This window comes from Danaus plexippus, chromosome 5 (assembly GCF_018135715.1).
Source record: "Danaus plexippus chromosome 5, MEX_DaPlex, whole genome shotgun sequence".
NCBI lineage: Eukaryota > Metazoa > Arthropoda > Insecta > Lepidoptera > Nymphalidae > Danaus > Danaus plexippus.
In genome coordinates this window covers 345,293-361,126 of record NC_083539.1, presented here as the reverse complement: position 1 = coordinate 361,126, position 15,834 = coordinate 345,293, and the positions used below count along the sequence as shown (strand labels likewise).

The window sequence follows — 15,834 nt, the reverse complement described above, 5'->3', positions numbered from 1 at the left end:
AGTCTCAGCTACCATTATTATTATTCTGTGTTTTCATATAATTATTTCGTTAAGGACAACTTAAAAAGTTGAATTGTTTAGGAATTCATATCTCCGCCTTACATAATTGCAGAAGCAAAGTGCGGTATTAAGGTATTCAAAAGCTTCCTCTTTGTGAAAACATTAAATTGTTTTAAAGGACCAAGTTATAATTAATTTGTCGAGTGTTGTGTAAGTTGATAAGACGTTTTCTTCCAGGTGAAGGGTTCTTGTTGAGCTTTTCAGATGTAAATTTGAATTATTTATACATTAATGATATATACGTATAACGACTTTGACGCCTGATTCTCTAAAAGAGTCAAAAGGTATAACGAATCGATTTATAACAAATAAGTAAAAGGTATGGTCAATAGAAAAACACTCCGAGAGCTTCTTAATTTTCCCAACGTGATGTTACATTTGTGTATATAATTTCAAAATACCTAAATTCATATCTAAGAAGCTGTTCTTTTCGAGACGCATTAATTTTTGTTTGAGATAAATGTATTTTTACTGGATTGTCTCATAAAGAGCATTTTACGAGGAAATTATACGCCTTCTTGAATTAGGTTTGTAAATAATAGCAATTAAATAGCAATTGTAACTGTTAGTGTATTTATAACTATAATAAAACTGAGGCAGAGTAAAAGTGATCAGGCATGTGTTTGGTTAGATTCACCTATGGGAGGAATCGGTCTTGGCTGTAAAGCCAAGGTGACGAGGTTGACGAGCAATTTATTCGACAATTTCCATGAACTTAAATCTGTTGTCATAAAAAATGTAAAAATTGTGCTAACACATTCATTTATTTCTTTTTAACGATACCGTTAGTACACTAAAAGCATTCAATAACTTTTTCAACAGTATCTTTTCGATGTGGTAAATATTCTGTCTAATTCCTTGAACTCGAAAGAACTGTAGCTATACACGTTAAATATAAAGGCTTGTCTGTTTAAATAATTTTTTATTGTATTTCGGCTCTACGGGTCTTGAAAATCGATATACTACGTTAATTAAAATACCCTCTAACGACGTATCAGTTTCAACCGGACGCTGAATAGATCAACCATTCCTCGAAAAATAGTTAGAGGAAGTGTTTGTTTGATTGTCAATTTAATTGATATGAGGATATTAACATATCCTGAAATCGATTTATCCCTGAAACATGTTCTCTGAAACTGATGACTCTATTTACTGTAAACAAGCTTTACATTTTTAGATTTTAAATAACAAAGTTTAAAAATAATAACTTGGTATTTTGTGAGTTCTTTAAAAATAACATCTGATGTTCCTACAACAGCTTCTTCATATAAATTAGAGCCGTGTCAATGACACCCCGTCGTATGTGGTCGGAATATGAAATGGAACAAAATGCAAGCCAGATAAATCTCTCGTAATGTGGCCTTTGATATATTACTGGGAATATTCAAATATGTCACACAACAGAGCCGTCCATACGACACTAGCAGCACTAATACGTTGAAACTATAATGTTTGCTGTTGGTTTATCTGACAGTGATAACACTTAAAGGAAGCTTAAAAGAAAGATATTCGTGAGATAAATAAAATAATTTTTATTTTAAATTCCGCTTAATGATGATGAACGGCTATGAGAGGCGCGTGTTTGACGATTGGGACGATGGGAGCATGTTTGACGATGGGAACGACGGGAGCGTGGTGGACCACAGCCGAGTGGGAGACGGCTGCCACGGGGACCACGGGAGCCACGGGGGCCACGTGGTGTACCACGGGATGTGCCACGGGGACTACTGGCGCTATGATGCCACAGTTCACGACCGCGATCACGGCAACGAGGATCGTCTGTTCAAGTGAAGATAATATTATTAAGAGCATAAAATTGAAATGAATAAGACGATCGTTTTGTATTTCACACTTACATACTTAATGAAATAAAAAGTTTAAATTAAAATATAAATAAATATAACTATAATTCATGATTATATCTATTGTATACTCACCAGTTTAAACATTTTGTATAATTGTTTCTGTAATACCGGTTCGAAGGAAGTCAGCTGTGTGTATGGATTGTCTCGATCTCAGCCCTTTTATAGGTCCTGCGTTATATTCTCTAGGCTAAATATCTACTTGTAATAAATCCTTAGGCTGTTGTTAGGCAACGTGCAACTCGAGTGTGAGACTCCAAATACTATATACAGGGCGATTCTCTTAATAATTGTGTTTCATTATAATTGATCAATTTAATTTTTATTTCAAATGAATGAGTCTGTATTTGAATTTAATAAATAAAACTAAATATAAGTAAAACAATCCTAAATCTTTATTAAAATTTTGAGAATTTTCTACAAATTACGTTACATTAAATATAGTAGAGCAGAAATTTATTTTCAAAGACAAATATTAAGTCAAATCTTATTGTAAAGTATTACATAATATCTTATTTTAAGTAACTATTAAGTTCTAAGACTTATTGATATTTCAAAATGGCTTAAAGATTGCGACGAGGAAGAAAATATTAACCCTAACTAAGTTTAGAAAATTGTGAGTCAATAAAGAAACAACCTGAATTGAGTTTGACAAATGAAAGTGTTTAAAATCCTCTTAAAAATCTTTATTTCTAGGATGAATACTTTATTTACAATAAATGGAAGCGAGTCACACTTCTATATATTATATGTATGAGGTGATTTTTGAACAATTCATCTTGGTAAATTTCAATTCCCTTGCAGTGAGAAATCTATTTAATGGCATAAATCTCGGCACGAAATATTCTGAACAAAATAAAGTATCCTATAAAAAAGCTCTACAGTGTTTTTATAAAAGTGATATTCTATGTTGCTTGACGTTTATTCCTTATACACAGATGTCACCGCGGCCGGGCGTATTAAACTATGTAAACACAAAAAACAAATCACAAGATGTCATGTGTCATAATTAAAACTGATTAAGATAGGTAAAACAATTTATCCGACCAAAAAGTGGATTTAGATTATGTAATCAATATCTTTTTTGCTGCGTAAGGTTTCTGAGATAACTTTTGATTTTGTGTTTTGATATCTTACATCATAATTTATTTTATATTATGTTAGAATACAAAATAAAATTTGTGTAACATTATACTAAGATAACTTACAAGACACCTAGACGTATTCTCGACGATTTGGTATTTTATCAAATATTAGCGAAGGCTGCTGATAAAATATAAAAGCGTTCAAGAAGTTAAAAGGATAGAATTTATTCACACGTAAAAGTATCATAAGACGACAGTTTTTAAACTTTTCTTTGATATTTTTTAACAAATAATATTATTAATATATTTTGTGTTCGTTGTTTTTTAGTGTATTTAAATCGAAACGTTTTATCATAGTAAGTAAGTATCGTTTATATAAATATATATTATATTGTAAGAGACGAAACATAAACATGCTGTGTCTTAGTTTCGCGATAGGTGAACCCGTGAGATCGGATCTCTGTATTGTAAATGTATTAATTGATTCTTGTGGACCTTCACTATCTTCGAGGTTGTCTTCTCAATATTGCTTCTAATACAAGTTACTTCAGTTATTCTATTCAGATTCCTTTCAACTCACGGATAAGTGAGAAGGATTTTAAAATATCTGTATTTGGAAGGTACTCTCATTTTATACCTTCATTTATATCAATAATTATCGGAGAATAAAGTAAATAGAGCCCAGTTGCAGTCATTGACTAGTGTCTGCCCTTATCTGGTACGTAATCAGTCTTCACTTCTTAGCTTACTCTTTGTTAATCGCTATCAAACGAGCGGTTTGTTAGTTTGTTCTATAAATACAAATATAATTTTGCAAAAACGGAATCTGTTTATTTACGAGTACCTCTCTTGTAACTTATCGAAACTAAACCGCTGAATAGATTTGGATGAACGTTTGTTTGATATTGGATCGTCTCAATACGCATAGAGGGTGAAGTCACGTGAAAATTCTAGTATATTATAAAAATTCTCTTATGTGCGGCATTCACATTTTCAAAATGTTTGCTGAGAAAATATTGCAAAGATGCAGTAATAAGTTATGTCATGTTTACTTTTGTATTCGATACATTATATTCAACTGTAGCTCTTATGTTTAAATAAGTAAAATATAAAAGAATGTTCAACATAAAACTATTGCAAGGAAATTGTGAGCCCTCTTTCATACTAAGATCAGCATAATCTTCCTCCTCACGTGTTCGCGGGAAGGTATTTTGAATGTGGGAAGAAATGAATTTAGTCTGGCATGGGTTAGAAATAATTCTGTTAGTATTACGCTATATATAAACATGTTGCACGTATACTCGACATGAGTTTATTTTGAATGCAACAAGTAACTTAGTAATAACGTTTTTAATGAAGTCCTCCATACACGAGACCGCACTCCAGGGAACGCTAGCTGTTCCACTGATTTATACTCGATAAAACAAATATTTTAGATGAATACTCTTTAATAATAACGAAAAATATTTTTCTTAAAGACATAAAGATAATAATTAAACATTTTACCTTGATACATGTTAAAATAACAACAATAAAGTAGTAACCAATTTTTATAAAAAGAGAGAAAGATTGTTCTGTTAAGTCAACTCGTTTTATTTCAAAGGTTCGTCTAACGTTAACTCTAAACTTCACTTAACTTAATTACTACCTCATTAGGAATATAATCAAGAATTTCACCTTGTAACAAGATGCACAATTATAGGAAGTAAGAATTAATTGACATTGCAAACCTTTTGGTTCAAAGACATTTTGCAAGACTTCGCTTCCTATCAATGTGTTTATATTATTTTTATACTTGTACTACTCAATTTTATTCTCATCTAATATTCCGAACCCAGCATATCACCTTGTAGCTTAATCTCAGTTACATACGATTTTAGTTGCACATTATATTTCACAATTTCCATATTCAGATGTCAAAACAAACAAACATTAAGCTATGTTATCATTGACAGAGGGCTTTTGTTTTAAGAAAATCAAAAACATTATGAATTCATTTAAACTGTTTGAGAAAAAAATACAAGAATTAATAAAGTGTTCTCACTTTTCTAGAGCAAATTTCTTTCATCTAGACGTTTAATGAAATTGGTAATTGCATTGAGGTTTCTTTAAGAAAATACTCAAGGAATGTGCAGATTATAGAAAGTGGAAAAAAATTTATATTATTTTGTGTCTGTCTGAGTATAATCTATTTTCCTAAGGATTTTCCTAAATTATAAAAAGTTTTTTGTTTGGTATTATACTGAAACCTTTTTAGACAGTTACCGTTGTTCCTTTCGCTATACATAGATAGAATATAAAGCAATTTCATAAGTACTACCATCTTTAATTAGCACTTATATGATGTACCAACTCCAGAAACCTTTAGGAACTAAACGACAGTTTTCAATTTATGTATAAGAATTGGTTCGTCGTAAATTTGTAAGCGTTAGAAGTGGGAGCGAGAGGTATAACAGCTAAATCTCTATACAACCTACTAAAAGACTTGGCCCTGTCCAGAACTAACATCAATTTATTCTTAGAAAGTTGTTCGAAGATAGCCATGATAGGTACGTTTCAAATTTGGTTAGGTAGAGACAGGACCTTGGACGGTGTAGGTGAGCGTTTAACTTTCATTAGATAGGGATCTTCTATTCCTACACCTGGGTCGCAAGTCCCAGGCACTGTTGAAGCTCCTCTCCCTGCAACGCGATGGACCCGGCATCCGCACGATGAATGCATGGAGTGCTGAGAAGTTTCATGTCATATATATAAAAAATAGATTTAAAGTCCTATTTCAGTAGAAGATTTTATTAACTAAACATCTATAGGCAGCTAATTACTGCAATAAGCTCACACTATCAAATAATGAATACTTGACTTCCTGACGCAGCAGCCTGTGTCATTGTCCCATTAAGGTCACGTTTTGAACAATATTGATGTATATCTAAATGTTGTAGACAGACTTGGCGTAAATCACACGAACTTCATATTCATAACAGGAAATTCCCATTCTAATATTTCAAACCGTCACCCCTAATTGGATTTAAAAGGTATCCATTAAGCGCCGTACACTTTGCTAATTGTTTGAGGCCAACGAACTGTCTAACGCTCGAAATGCATATCGCTTGATAATGATCTCAAAGTCCTGTTTACAGTCGGATTTAACTTATTTAGTTGAAATTGTCGTTACATTTAATGCGCTGTTTTACCGCTGGAGTTGTTGTTTCTCAGCTTTCATATCATCTGTGTTCATCGTTCGCTCAGATTGAATGTCTGAACCGATATATCCGCTACAGAATTGGATACCTATTAGATTCTATACGAGGAGTTCGTTTAAATACAGTTTAATTTTATTTAGTTAAAAGAGGTTTTAATTCATTCATCTCAAACTAGTCATTAAAGTTTTGACTAAGATTTTAATGGAATTGAAACAATGTCTGTAACGATAATTATTATTTTAGATAAATTAAAAAGTTCTCATTTTCATTGCTTTTACGTCTCGTTCACTCCAAATAACTTATACATTACGACTGAAGAGATAACGGCTGTATTGAATTACTTACTCATAGAAAGAGTTTTGTTATTTAAATTTAAAAATAATTATTTTTTGGAAAGGTTTAAAAAAACAAAAGTCACTAATGAACTTCTTATTTATTAAAACATCATAAAATATTGAATTATATAAAAATGGGTAACAAATTTTAATTATTACTTTTGTAAAATAATAAACAGTCTTTGTTAATTTAAAGATATAAACTATTATTTGAAAGTAATATATATAATTAAATTAATAAAATTTCTTATATAAGTTGTACAAAGTAATAAAATGACAGTGATAACTCCATTATCCGAAGAGATGGTAATGTGACTTTAGCTTATATTTGACGATGGGGGCATGCACCCCATGGACTACTGGCAGGGAATGATGTACTATGGGCGCCGAATGTATTATGGGCGCGTGATGGACTATGGGCGCCGAATGTATTATGGGCGCGTGATGCACTATGGGCGCTGAGTGTATAAAGGGTGCGTGAACCACAGGGTGGATTAGTGGTGCATGCACTGTCTCATGGAAGTATCCAGGAACTGGTGCAGCTGAAGCCAGCACAGTCACTGACAAAAGCTGAAAACATGATTATAATTTATTACGTAATTATTATTACTTTCATCAAGACTTTTCAACTGTATCTAAGACAGCAAGTCCCATACTATTTCAATAAATTAATCTTATTATGTAGAATCCCAGTGATTATTCTCAAAATTGTAAACAGATATACAAAAATTTACAATATCTGTTTGTACATAAAAAAAATGTTTTTATTTTGAAATTGTCATAATTTTATGGACAAATATAAGAACGTTATTAAATTATTAAAACTTATGTGGAGATCAGTTTTAAAGTAATAATATGATTAGTTTGTTTAAGAACTGTGTTTAATAGAAGAAGTTTTGTATTATCTCTTAATGAATTTAATTATTTTACTTACTATTAAAAGATGTCGTTGCATGTTGAGAGGCGGCTTCACATTAACAAGCTGTTTTACCTGATGTTTATATAAATCTTAAAAAACCATAGAGCTATTAAGAATCAGACTTGCCAGGATATTTTATTTGCTAAAGAACTATTATAAAAAGTGTTGTCTTTATATTATAAAGACATTATAATATTGCAATCCTAAAAACATGCAATAAACAATAAGTCGTTCTGTATATCTAAAATTATGTTGAAAAGATAAGGAATTGGGGTTATATAATAATAACAATTAATAAAAAAAAATACTTTTTAATGAATCAATCTTAAAATACAAACATACGAATTCATAATTCGTGGTATAAGGATATCTGGTTGTATAATATGGGAGCGGTTAAACATTTATAATTATTATAGACCTGTGGATCCATCATTATATGGCGTTTAACGATGGTACTGTCATGGTGACACACTTGCTAAAGTCAATGTCATCGCAAAGGTTGCTGTAATGCGGTCACGAATCATGAGCGGGACATTTAATTGAATAAGTATTTATATGAGAGCAACATGCCTTAAAATTAGATTGCAGATAAAAAAAAAACATTGCGAAAAAAATAATATAATTTTAAATAATATTTACGTAAGTTGTATAGAAAGAAAATGTACACGTTTTAAATACGAAATGAAAATTAAACGTGTCACCATTACGACATATTCAAAGTTATGAAATTATAACACTTTCATTATAATATAATATAAAAAGGTGAGTTGATGTGAGGTGTGATAACGATCACAGTCTTTGCAAGTATTACTTACAACAAGCAAGGTCGTATAGCGGTCTCTAGGGCGCAATATATGGAGACAAATATCTGACCTACGATTTAAAAGAAACAACTTTTTTTTACATTTTTCTTATTGAGGTTGGTGCTATTTGAAAATATATATGCTTCAAAAATTATAGCATTTTAAAAGGAAACTCTTAGCGAAAACAATGAAGTGCAAGAGCATGTTTTAATTATGTATCTTAATATACGTACGAAGTAATTCGGTTGTTTGTCAGTAGTTAACTTAACAGACCACAAGGGAGAACTTTATTACGTGTTATTCAGAGTGAAACCTTCGGACTTTAATAAATCGGAACTTTATACTATATCTGAACGTTACCCCAAATCTCAGGCTTTCACTCAATTTGGAAAATAGGTCGGATATTTTGCAACCCAAGGGAATCGCTAATAAGCGTAAGATATACCTCAGAGCCTAAATACATAAATATCTAGGTCACTGGTATAAAACAAAAAAAACAAACATTGTTAACAAAATTTAGTGAAACAATAGAAATTGTAAATTAATTTTACTCATATTTTAGAAATAAATACATACTAAATAACTTTAGACAATTAAAATACAATATTTGATAGAGATAATAACCAATAACGTTCACGAAGTATGGTGTAGAGTGAAGAGTACGATCATGAACAGGAACGATGTAAGGAAATACAAAGAGGGACAAAATTATAAAAAGTAATAATATGTATGTCGGGTATGAATTTATATAAACATTAAATAAGAACTTGGAAAAGTAAACAGACGGACGGACAGACTGAATACAAAGAAATATCTAGGACTAAATACTTTTAGCGTTTTGAGAGAATAGATTTGTTAAGCAAGTTAAACCATTGTTTGGAATAATGGCTCATTCTTTGATGTATAAAGTTTGGGCTAGTCATGCTACGCAATTTTCGTTAGTTTTTATATTTCATACCAATGATGGACTATAGAAATACGCCGTGAACATGTGTCGATCTGACACAGGGGAGGGGTGATGAATGTCTGGTGATATATTGGTAGTTGGATGATGAAAGTATGGAGAGTAAAGTGATGAGATACCATTTGTGATAATAATGTACATTGTGCAGCGCAGACTAAAAGAATAATAGCAACCTGAAAATATAACGTAGTGTAAACAGATTGCAGATTAAGTCTTTAATCATTACCGACTGGACCAGAATGAACTGCCCCAAGATTAATGAGATCCCGTTTTTATAAAATGAGTTCTGTATCGATTTATACTTTGCTGCAATTGAAACTTTTTGGATGTTTGTAATATTGAAGCATTATTGACTTAGTACTCGATAAAACTTTAAATATAATGAAAAAAATTACGCCACTAGCGGAATGCGAACCAGCAACCTCCGAAATATTGCGTTCCAGTTACTTTACGAACTAAGCTATCGTGTCCTGGTTCGAGTCACTGAATTAAGCACTCTATGTACGTATTTCTCCGTCACATCGAGATAGAGATGGTATATATTAGGTTATCTTACTTATTCCGGAGGTTACAAATTTAAACCTGGTCGTGTATAGGAATTTTCATTTTATATTTTCCGTTTTAAACTTAGTGATAAACTTTGTGATAACTTATTATGAGGATTTTTTTTACAATATATGTATGTAACACGTAAGGCGAATGAAGTTTAAAATTTAATAACATATTAATGTAGTGATACCGATCATTAGTTACCAAATTTTACATGTTCAATATATTACAATCCAAGATAATACAGACATACTTAAAAATACTGACGAATTGCTTTGCTACCAATTTTCATTTAATTTATAAATACATTTCAACTCGTCTTATATTCGACAAGGCTTATATGGTATAGAATGTTCTTAAACTCACACCGAATTACCCCATTTACTGGTTTTTTACATTAAAGTGATGCAATTACTTTTAGTGGTTATATTCTAGAAGTGTCGCATGCACTATGCGTGACGTGTTCTAGCTATCACTTGAAATTTATCGTGGATGCCATAGATGTTAATAGTTTGTTTCCATTACAATTGTATTAATCCATCCATCGGGTAAATAAGACACTTTTTTCGTGTCGATACGGTAAACTATATTTTCTTATTTTGTATTTTTTATTATAAATTATGAGTTTCTGGAATGATCTAACCGTTTCAGTGTATGTGGGCTCACTGAAATACGACCACATGAGGATTTGTGAAGTGTCGTGTAGAGTTTTATACAGTTTGCATAGGCTTTTCTCTCATAAATATTCAGACTGTTCAAAAAATATTGAAATATTTGCATATGCATATTTTCTATATGCAAAGGTCAGAAGACTTATATCTTTTTCTAGATATTGAGGATATTTTCTATATTTTTGCAAAATATATAAATAAGATTCTTTAGTTAAATTGTAAATACAACTTCTAATTTAATTGTTTTATCTTTAAATTAAATTGTATTTGTTTGATAATTTTCGTCTTTTTTTTGTTTGCGTATTTAAGAATATTAAACCAGTCATTACTATAATTATATATTTAGAAAAAACTACTTACTAATAATTACTCATTACTTTGATGTGTATATTATGTTACGTTTTAAAAGATTCTGCGTTTCTTTTATACTGTTCAAGTTCTGAGAATAGTGGGCGTTAGTGTGTTAGCTGGAAACCAATTACCTTGATAAGGGCATGTTTTGATTCTCATATAACAGTTCTTATAAGACGTAGATCTTCATTCCGGTTATATTATATTTTAATTAGACATAAGTGAAAGTATTATTGATTTGTATTTGATGTTAAAAAGGAACCAAAAACGTTTAAAAATTCTACCAACCCATGGTAGGTTAAGTATTCGTCAAGGCTGACATTAAAAAAATCAATAACAAATATTTATGGGTACAAAATTTATTCTAAGGGGTCGTGTAATATATCAAACAAACATTAACTTAGTGTACGGCAACAACTGGGAGAGCTTTGATCGGGGTGTGACTGACGACGGAGCTACTGTGTGACACTGCTGAGGGTACGGTCTTTACGACGACGGGGGCAGCGTGTACAGCGTGGACTACTGGAGCAGCGTGTACAGCATGAACAACTGGGGCAGCGTGTACAGCATGAACCACTGGGGCAGCGTGTACGGCGTGAACCACTGGGGCAGCGTGTACGGCGTGAACCACTGGAGCAACTACGGCGGCTTTCACAACAGGGACGGCTGCAACCACAGGAGTGTGGACGGCGTGGACCACGGGCGATCCGTGGTTCACAACCTGACTGCTCTTAGTGATGGTCGTCTTTGATCCGACGACGGGAACCGCGTGGACTGAAGCCACCACGGGGGAGGCGTGCGCCACCAAGAGACCAGGGGCGGCCGCGGCGCAAGCCAGGAAAGATACGAATACGATCTGCAAAAATTAATACATATTAGAAACTGATGTATTTCCATCTCAACGCATTGAAAATGATGAGGTGACATGTTGATGAATTCAGTCTCTCGTGTAATCATGTAATGGAAATTAAATTTATTTGGCCGTGATCAGTGACATCCAAACTCTTCGCCGATGTTTTTAAGATATAACTCGTAGATTTTAAATATTATACGATATGATTAGTTTTTCACTGAATATAAGATATATCAAGGTATAAATAAGATTAAGACCAAAGTTATAAAAAAAACATTTGAACATAAAATTCGATTTAAATGTATAAAGGCGATTTACGTTGGTACGTTTTAATAGACCGTAAACTTAGTCGTGAATCAGATCAAATGAAGATAATTCACTAAGAAATACTACATCCATGACTTATATTATTTTATAGCAAAGAATTTCTGTAAATGAAAATAAAATTAAGTTTAAAAATTTAAACAGCCTAATATAAGTGATGTCAATTATATTGCACACGTGAACTAACAAATAGTTAAACTTCAATTGTCACCATGTGCGCTGACAGTTAATGAAACAGAATGGAATAATTATGAGTACAAAAATAGAGTTGTTACACTTGAGTGTGACCAGTAACTGAAAGGTCAGCGAAATGTCATAAGTGACACGAATACAATAATGTATGTGAGTGTGAACTTTGATTTGATACTTATTGAAAATTTGATGCCCTCATTACATGTACCGAAATATTAACAGACGGTAACACGATGTAGGGCGAGCAGAGAGCCCAAATGTGGTCAAGATATTGTTTAAGGCGATCTAATGTATCAAGATTAATCTAGTATCTTTGATCGCATTTTCGTTTAGCTTTTGATTTTGGTTAGTTTGCTCCAATGTCAAAACACTTACGAATCTCTGCATGTTGATGATAGTTTGGGTGGGTTGGTGCTGGGTAGATGTTGTCAAGTCAAACTTGCCGAATTGTCTAACAATCGGACGGCGGTCGCCCGTATTTATACCGGCTGCCGAAACTGCACAATGAGAGTTGACTTGTACTTCAAAATTTTGGGATATGTGAAAACAAAGCTTCTTTGGATGTGGCATTAACTTGCTAACAGTATACCTTATTATTATGACTAATTTTTTCTACATTCGATTTATAAGTGTTAATTAAAATAACAATTGTTGCTAAGGATTTTTTTTTCATTTTATATAGTATTTGAAAAAATATTTATGATTAATGAGGTTTATTATTTATTTAAACATTTATATGATACACTTTTCATTTAATTTTTTTCTTGCAAGGTATCAATCGATTTTTCAGTTATGCCGCATCCATATCGGTCTTAATTTTAGTAGTTCCGCATATATTTTTTTTAAGTATTACATGGCGGGATTTATAAATACATAAATGTAAACAAGATCTTGTCCAAGTAGGCTGATGCCAAGTTCACTCTGTCAAGTTGAGATTACGCAACGCTCGGTGCGGTGAAATAAATTAGAAATGTTGGTACCGGCGACTCTACGGGCTTCGGTTAGGGAAAATTTTGATGTATCGAATAACAAAATGAATATCACTAACTAAAATATGTTACGTAACCAACCACATTTACAATTTCCAAGCTTGTAGAGTAAACATTTTGTTATCCTCATTCCGTTTCCAGAAGCGATACAATAATTATAATAATCCAGTTTCATAAACTACTTTCATCCACCGTTTCATGAAAGTGAAATAAACATAAAAAAATGTGTAGTCCTTGACCTACCTCACTGATATTAAAATCATTGTAGATTTGTAAACTATGAAATTTATTGATTTTGTTTTTATTTCCGACATAAGTGAGTTTCAATTTCAACTTTCCAGCTATTGAAGATGCCTTGAGATAATTTCATAGTTTTCAGTACTATTTTATCATAAACACGGAAACTCACAGATCAACATTTTTTAATGACACATTTCTCTTCAATATATTTTCAAACTGATTCATCTTTATTATTTGTTTTCAATTATTGTTTTTTCAACTGTAAATCAATCAATCGCGCGATGAAAAGCTATCTATCTTACATCAGAGTCACGAAAATATATTTTTTTAATTCTTGAAATATGTAGATAAATTTATATATTTCAATCATCAAAATTTTCCAAAAAAAAAGGCAGGTCAATAAAATATTTTGTAAAAGCCTATTTTCCTGTCATTTACAAAAAATAATATATTGGAATTTAAAGCAACCTGAATCTTAAATATGTTGACAATAAATCCAATATTTTTCATTGAAGTCTGATTTAAATTTTCTTTGAATATCTTTCGAACAATTCCAATCATTTAGCGTTAACGAAGAGGACTTGACTTGTATAAAGTATGTTATACTGAAATGCTTACCGTGTAATATAATTATAAAAATATACTGATAATATATTAGATTTGTTTATTTAAGACTATTATGACTTCTGTGATAAGATTGTTTTTACATTGTATCACATGAAGTACCTTCAATGAACGCGGAACTTCACGTGCTGTTTTCATAACCCTTTAATACTTCAAAAACGAATGAAGAATATCTATATAGATGATTATTTATTTAATGGTTGAATATAACAAAACAAATAAGGCAAAGTGATATCGCAATAGAAGGACTCGCTGTTTCATAATGATTACACGTTCGCATGTTACTATCGCGTTTGAGATACGACTAACTGTTTGAGAACATTAAAGGAAACGTTTTGTAACAGTTAACTTAAAAATATAACCATTGAATAACTTTTATGACAATATATTTTTCAAAAAAAGAACTCCTATCTTATGACAATCATGTTTTTGTGGCGAATTTAATTTGTCACAGATAAAGTAAAGATTATTGACAGATGGGAGTAATAAAAATTAATTATGTTTATGGATATATTAAATATACATTTTTAAAGAAAGATTTTATCATATAATTGATTAAGAAACTCTTTCGTATGTACCATACAGCGCTCGGAGCCGGTCACTGGACATTGTAAATATCAATTAGTTTTGAAAACCTTTCATTTCTGTCAATGACTCAATTTGATATGAAAATAAATTTATTTGATATAAATTTACGATGTCATAAAATAAACACTTTCCTCTTACATTTAAGTTTGATAAAAGGTGTGGCTTCACTATAGGAATAGTTTAATACGAAATTATATTAAAATATGCTTTTGACGAAAATATGTTCAGAAACAACGTCAGGTCTGGCGAAGTTCTTCTCTACCTGTAAAGATAACTCAGTCAAAGATTGTGATTTCCATCAGATTATTTGGATAACAATAAAAATTTACCGCATAAAATACTAAAATATTTAAAAAGTACCTTCTATGTAATATAACAAAAAATAACTTAAAGAATTTCAGAGGCAAATTAGTCGATTAACTCAAAAACAGGTTGGAAGGTTACTATAAATTGTCTTAAACAAACTGGACGTGAAATATTGTTTATAAAAATGATGAATGGCTCGCGGTGGGTCTATCATAAGATAATTATATGTAATTATTTTATTGCGCGCAGAGCACTTTGCATTGCTCAATAAAGTATTATGCAACCGACACGCGAGATGTTAGGGAGATAAAAACGTTTATAAGATACTAATATTTATTCTGTGTTGAAAATACTTTTTAATTTTATGTTACTCCATAGTTTTTTTTCTTTAATCTAATGATTTACCTTTAGCTCAAAATTCATCTTTCTTGTGTCGTGTAAACGAGCTACCCGCTGTGTCTTTCAATATTCACACAATGACTAAGTTTCGTAATGCTTTTACATTATTCGACCAAATCAAATTTGTGTTGTGAAACAAATATTGTTTTAGATTATCTGGTCAGATCTTATCTGCATCGGTGTTAAAACACTTTTAGAATAAGATCAAGTTGTATGTCAATGTTACGGAATTATCTTCATCGACGATCGCAAAGTAACTATTTCTTAAACTATGAACTGTATCTGTTCGACTTGAAAAAGGCTCGTGAGTTAGCTTCATGTTGAGACAAACGAATCTCGTAACATAGAACAATACATTTCGAATATCGCTCGGAAAGCACTCGACGCTACTCTGTTGAACTTTGTTCCTGCTGGTTTTCCGATGAAAATTTCTCACCATTTCGTATACGAGGGAGTTTAGGCAATAGATTTTTCATTTCAGTCCAAAACGTTTTACATTTTTACAGATAATATTTTTTTT

The 15,834-nt window shown here is 31.5% G+C and overlaps 4 protein-coding genes across 4 annotated transcripts in view; 1 reads left to right on the top strand and 3 right to left on the bottom strand.

Moving 5' to 3' along the window:
* The window catches only part of LOC116769217 (uncharacterized), a 324,623-nt gene that overhangs the window by 181,639 nt on the left and 127,150 nt on the right, over positions 1 to 15,834 (top strand). The gene's annotated exons all lie outside the window — the stretch shown is intronic.
* Positions 1,609 to 2,067, bottom strand: LOC116769129 (uncharacterized). The gene is made up of 2 exons (XM_032660156.2): positions 1,998 to 2,067; positions 1,609 to 1,839 (listed from the first exon to the last, which is right to left on the bottom strand). The coding sequence occupies exons 1-2, from the start codon at positions 2,007 to 2,009 to the stop codon at positions 1,609 to 1,611; spliced, it is 243 nt and encodes an 80-aa protein (XP_032516047.1). The 5' UTR covers positions 2,010 to 2,067.
* LOC133320785 (A-kinase anchor protein 14-like) lies at positions 6,807 to 7,504 on the bottom strand. The gene is made up of 2 exons (XM_061529410.1): positions 7,477 to 7,504; positions 6,807 to 7,112 (listed from the first exon to the last, which is right to left on the bottom strand). Exons 1-2 carry the CDS (start codon positions 7,495 to 7,497, stop codon positions 6,834 to 6,836), a joined length of 300 nt encoding a protein of 99 aa, XP_061385394.1. The 5' UTR covers positions 7,498 to 7,504; the 3' UTR covers positions 6,807 to 6,833.
* Positions 11,133 to 12,611, bottom strand: LOC116769128 (pupal cuticle protein C1B-like). The gene is made up of 2 exons (XM_032660155.2): positions 12,544 to 12,611; positions 11,133 to 11,655 (listed from the first exon to the last, which is right to left on the bottom strand). The coding sequence occupies exons 1-2, from the start codon at positions 12,553 to 12,555 to the stop codon at positions 11,200 to 11,202; spliced, it is 468 nt and encodes a 155-aa protein (XP_032516046.2). The 5' UTR covers positions 12,556 to 12,611; the 3' UTR covers positions 11,133 to 11,199.

Coding starts and splice junctions, on each gene's coding strand:
- LOC133320785 (XM_061529410.1), bottom strand. CDS start 7,497: ATGCAACGACATCTTTTAATA. Junction 7,113..7,476: donor TGCAACGACATCTTTTAATA/GTAAGTAAAATA, acceptor TCATGTTTTCAG/CTTTTGTCAGTGACTGTGCT.